Source organism: Gavialis gangeticus, unplaced genomic scaffold (assembly GCF_001723915.1).
Source record: "Gavialis gangeticus isolate Ggan-Ray unplaced genomic scaffold, GavGan_comp1, whole genome shotgun sequence".
Taxonomy (NCBI): Eukaryota; Metazoa; Chordata; order Crocodylia; family Gavialidae; genus Gavialis; species Gavialis gangeticus.
Window position 1 is genome coordinate 14,016,907 of NW_017729019.1, and position 4,489 is coordinate 14,021,395.

Genomic DNA, 4,489 nt, shown 5'->3' on the forward strand with positions numbered 1-4,489 from the left:
GGGGGGGGGGGGACAAAGTAGGAGATATTTCCATTTTCTGAGCCCCCAGACCCACCTCTGTTTCCACCCCAGGAACTTCTAGAAAGCAGAAGCCAGCTCCATTTCTAGTCATTTCCAACCCAGGGCTCTCAGAAACTGAGACAACTTGCTTTCTATCCAAGGTACTGAGAAATCCCCATTTTCAACCCAGGAACCTCCAGAGATCACGAGGTGCCCCCATTTTTACACAAAGATGCAGGATTATTCCCATTTCCACCACAGGACCTCCATTTCCATCTCAGGCAGACCTCATTTCCACCCAAAGGAAGCCCAAGAATCCTCCCTTTTACTCCAGAATTCCCCAAAACCACTAGTGGCTCTCCCCAAAGCTCAAAGCAACCAAATGCCAGGCCAGTGGTTTCAACACTGCCGACTATATCTCTTCACTTAGCACTGCTCTTTGCTGCATTCAGCTTCTCTCAGCAGGCCAGCACGACACAAGGGCCACTGCAATTTCTGTTTACAGATGTTGCACACACGGGTAACCCGGTGTACGCACAGGCCTGCCTCTCTGCAGACATCAAGCATCCCTTAAGTACATTAAATTCTCCCTCCAAGGACTCCATCATGTTCCCTTCGTGTCAGCAGCCCATCCAGAGGCCTGGAGAAGCTTGCACACAGCTGCATGCAGACTCAGGAAGTCAGCACAGCATTTTTTTTTTCTCTTGTTTTGACACTCGGTTCAGACTTGGGAAGTTTTCTTTAGAACCACAAGGGCAAGCAATTTAAAAAATATAAATAAAGCAAAAAGCGTAGATTCAGCAAAAACTGAATCTGTCCAGAAGGGGGTGGAGAGAGAGTGAAGGGGCTGGATAGATCCCTCCAATGTGCCAGACCTGGTCTGTGTCTTTCAATAAATGAAGAAATCAGCTTCAAGCCCAGCTTTGGGAGTTGGGTGCAGTTTATTTGACTGAGTGTTTCTCAGCCACCTCTCACTACCCAGGGGCTGAGCTGGAGCCCGCAGGGGAAGGCAGAGCTCCATGCCCAGATAACTTTGCTGAAGTCAGTGTGGTTTAACTGTCAGGTAACTAAAGGCAGGATAGCAGTCTGAGTTCCCCTGGCGGGCTGTGCTTTCTGTCCCCTCCACCAGCTTGATGTGAAAGTGGCCAGGGGACACTGGGGGGGAAGCACCCCACCCCCAGTCTAAGGCACTTCAGCAGAAAGATGATTCAGTGTGTCAAGGCCCGGGGAACAGGAAATACCTCTCTTGGGGAACAGGAAGTGCGGTTGCTGTCAACGCAGCCGTTGCTCCGGTTTGTGCTGATCTAAAGTGGAGATGGAGCAAGAGCAGCAGCCGCACGGTGGGAGCAGATGACAGCTGCCAGCCTGGCCATGATTAGCCTCACCAGCCCAGAGCACGGGCGAGGGCAGGCGTGGGCTTGGTTGGTCCCTGCGGTGCTGGCGAGGCTGCTGTTAGGTTTAAAGCAAGCATCATGCCCCCCACCCACCTCCCCCACTCCACTTCTGCTCCCCCACTTCCTCCCTCCACCAAGGCCTGTGGATTAGAGAACCACCTGATGGAGACTCTAGAACTGCAGCAAGTCACCATAAAAACCTCACTTTCTTCCCACATGCCTTGTGGAATTTAGAGATTACTATTAGCCCTTTCGGCCGAACAACTGTGATTTGCCTCCTTTAACTCTCTGGATGCCACGGGCATCTTTCATGCACACGTTTATCAGTCTGGGTCAGCGCACTCCCTCTCTGACTTAAGCTGGAGCCGGTGGAGCTCCATCACAGCTCTTGCCATTACTAAGGTGCAGCTAAACTGACCGATCACCCCAAACTTTCTGGAAGAACCTCAAATTTAGGGTTTGTGTCCCCAAGACATCCCAGAGATAGGACTTTTGCTCCCCACAAATTGGCCCCAGAGGAGTCAGGCAAGGTCCCGCTGAGAAGATGCTGCCTGGCACAGTGCTCATGCAGGCAGGCAGCTTCCCAGGCCCCAAGAGAGGCAGAATCAGAGAGCAGGGAGGACCTCAAGGGGCACCTAGCTGCCACCCCACAGAGAAGGGACACATTTTCCAGGTGGCCATATTTGACACGCGTGCTTCCCAAGAGAGCTACAAATTTGCCTTAAAGGCAAATGACAGCTCAAGCTGTGGCCTCCTTGCAAAGCTGCACTCGTTAGCTCTGCTGAGAGGTGGAGCTATCTGGCCCAGCCTCGGTGTCGAGTGCTGTCCAACTTCCAGCTCAGCACTGCATGAATGTGGCACTGCACCTGCAGCACCACGCTACAGCGGCTACATGACTTCTGCTTCAGGAAGTCCATGGTGCCTCTGGGACTGTCTTGGATTTTGCTCCCCAAAGGCTTGGTGCAGCCCCTGGGGACCCTCTATCCTAGCGTGCAGGGAGTCAGCTGGTTCAGAGGGTGCAAGAGCGTTTTTTTTGTGAAGTAGCAGCCCCCACTGGGTATGCACTATGGACATGAAGCAGCTGGTGCCCGGGCGTTGGGAGCTCATTGGGCTCCTGCAGCTTTCAGTGCATTTGCAAGGGGCCTGCTCCTCCACAATCTCTCTGCAAAGTGTGGACACCCCAGGGATGTCCTTGTGAGGCATGTGTGCGCAGTCAGCCAGCCCCTGGCCTTGGCTTGGTATGTCTCAGCTGCAAGAGCTCAGAGGACCTGAGCCAGGCATGGTCATAGGCTTCAGGCCTCTTTGTTGTCAACTGACACCTTTGGCCACTCACACATTTCAGGGACACAGCATGGTTGAGATCGGGGTGCAGCTGAGGCAGGTGCAATGCGAGCTTCCAGCACCAGCCCCCACCCAGCCTCACATCTTGGCAACAGCTGTGCCCACACCGCACAATCAAGCTGGAGTCAAGAACAAGCGTGAGCCATGGCTGTCCTTGGCCCTTTGCCAGCAGAGCATGATTGAACATGCTTTGCCAAGGGAGCTGAGCCCCTGTGGGTGGGAAAAAAACACACTGGATAGCTTATGAAACCCAGCCTCTCGCACTTCCCCAGCTGTCAGGACACCTTCAAGAACCATCACCTGGCTCAGGGCGTTTGGCTTTCCCTTGTAGAAGCTGAGCTGTCTCCCCTGGGGAGTGGCTGCTCTCCTGCCTCTGCCTCAGCTACTCCCCTTCCTGTCTGAAACCACAGCGCTGCCCCACTTCTACTGCCTGCGATAGCATGGCTTACGGCTAGCCAGCTTTCAGATCCTAAGCAGAGGGCAACTGTGTAGAGAACGCCACACACCACTGTCCTCTACAGCTTCACACCATCTCCTTCCAGCTGTCACCATCTGCCTTACAACTTCTTATCATTGCTGTCCTGATGGTCTAGCCACAGGCCAAGAAGTCCAGGTGACCCAACCCTGCTCTCTTTCTAGACCCTAGAAGGAAATTGCATCCCCATGGTTCATTCAGCCCTTGGCCTCTCTGCTAGGGCTGTGCAAAATATCACTTACAGCAGGGAGGAAGGGGGTTGAGAGGTAGGCCTATGCCTCTCCTGATGTGGCTCTGAGACCCAACACACTCATTTCATGTAGGCCAGCAAATAGCTGGCAGATGATAGCAAGATTGCTGACCTAGGCCTGAATTAACCTCGTGGCTCCCTCCTGTAACCGCCCATGTCATCATCCCTTGCTGTATGCTGTGAGTCGGAAAGAGATGCTGCTTACTACCTGGCGGTCCAATAGCAGACCTGGCATAATCAGGGTCCCTATCCACGATAGCAAAGCTGGGACCCTTCTTGGGGGTGAAATGGAGAAGACAAGGAACTCCTACCTCATCCGGGACCATGACCAGAGGGTATTTGTCTTCAGAGAGGAAATTAAAGAGACACCAAAGCTTGAAGGCATCTTGATGGGACACAACGCTGTTCCCATTTCGGTCTGGCTTGTAATTCTTCTTCGCCGTCAAAGTCCAGCAGAGTTCATCGAAATTCTCCTTGACAAAAGCACCTTCCTCCACCTGCAAACAAGCCCCGTGAACCAGTGATGGCAGTGCCGCCACACTACAGAGTCCCAAGGATGATACCACAGTGCTCGTCAGCTGGAGGGGAGGGCACTTAGGTCTCCTATCATCCCTGCTTCACATGGGGGGAAATGGAAGCACAGGGAGGGGAAAGCACTGGTCCACAATCATGCAATGTGTCACTGGCACAACTGGGAAGAGAACCCAGCAGGAGTCCTGGCTCCTTGTCCACTACATTCATCACCAAAACACATCAGTTTAAACCCAGAGTACAGGGCAGTAGGGAGAGTGCTTCCAGCACTGCAGTATCTCAGCCTCGCATCAGACCATCTGCCTTGGAAACCGGCCAAACACACTTCAGTTCCCCGCTGAGCCCTGAGACTGAGCGATCGCTGCAAAGTACCAAAAGGCAGCACAAAATATATAATAAAGTTCTAATATAATATATAATATATATTTTGTTATATAGTATAATAAAATATATATAATAAAGACCTCCAGGGAAGGAATTCTACCTGATCTACACATC

General features: G+C 52.5%; 1 protein-coding gene across 1 annotated transcript in view; it reads right to left on the reverse strand.

The window, feature by feature from the left end:
* The window catches only part of DEF6 (DEF6, guanine nucleotide exchange factor), a 36,615-nt gene that overhangs the window by 13,197 nt on the left and 18,929 nt on the right, over window positions 1-4,489 (reverse strand). Inside the window, exon 3 of the mRNA XM_019514142.1 lies at window positions 3,772-3,957. Coding sequence (XP_019369687.1) covers window positions 3,772-3,957 — 186 coding nt within the window. The remainder of the gene's footprint in view (window positions 1-3,771; window positions 3,958-4,489) is intronic.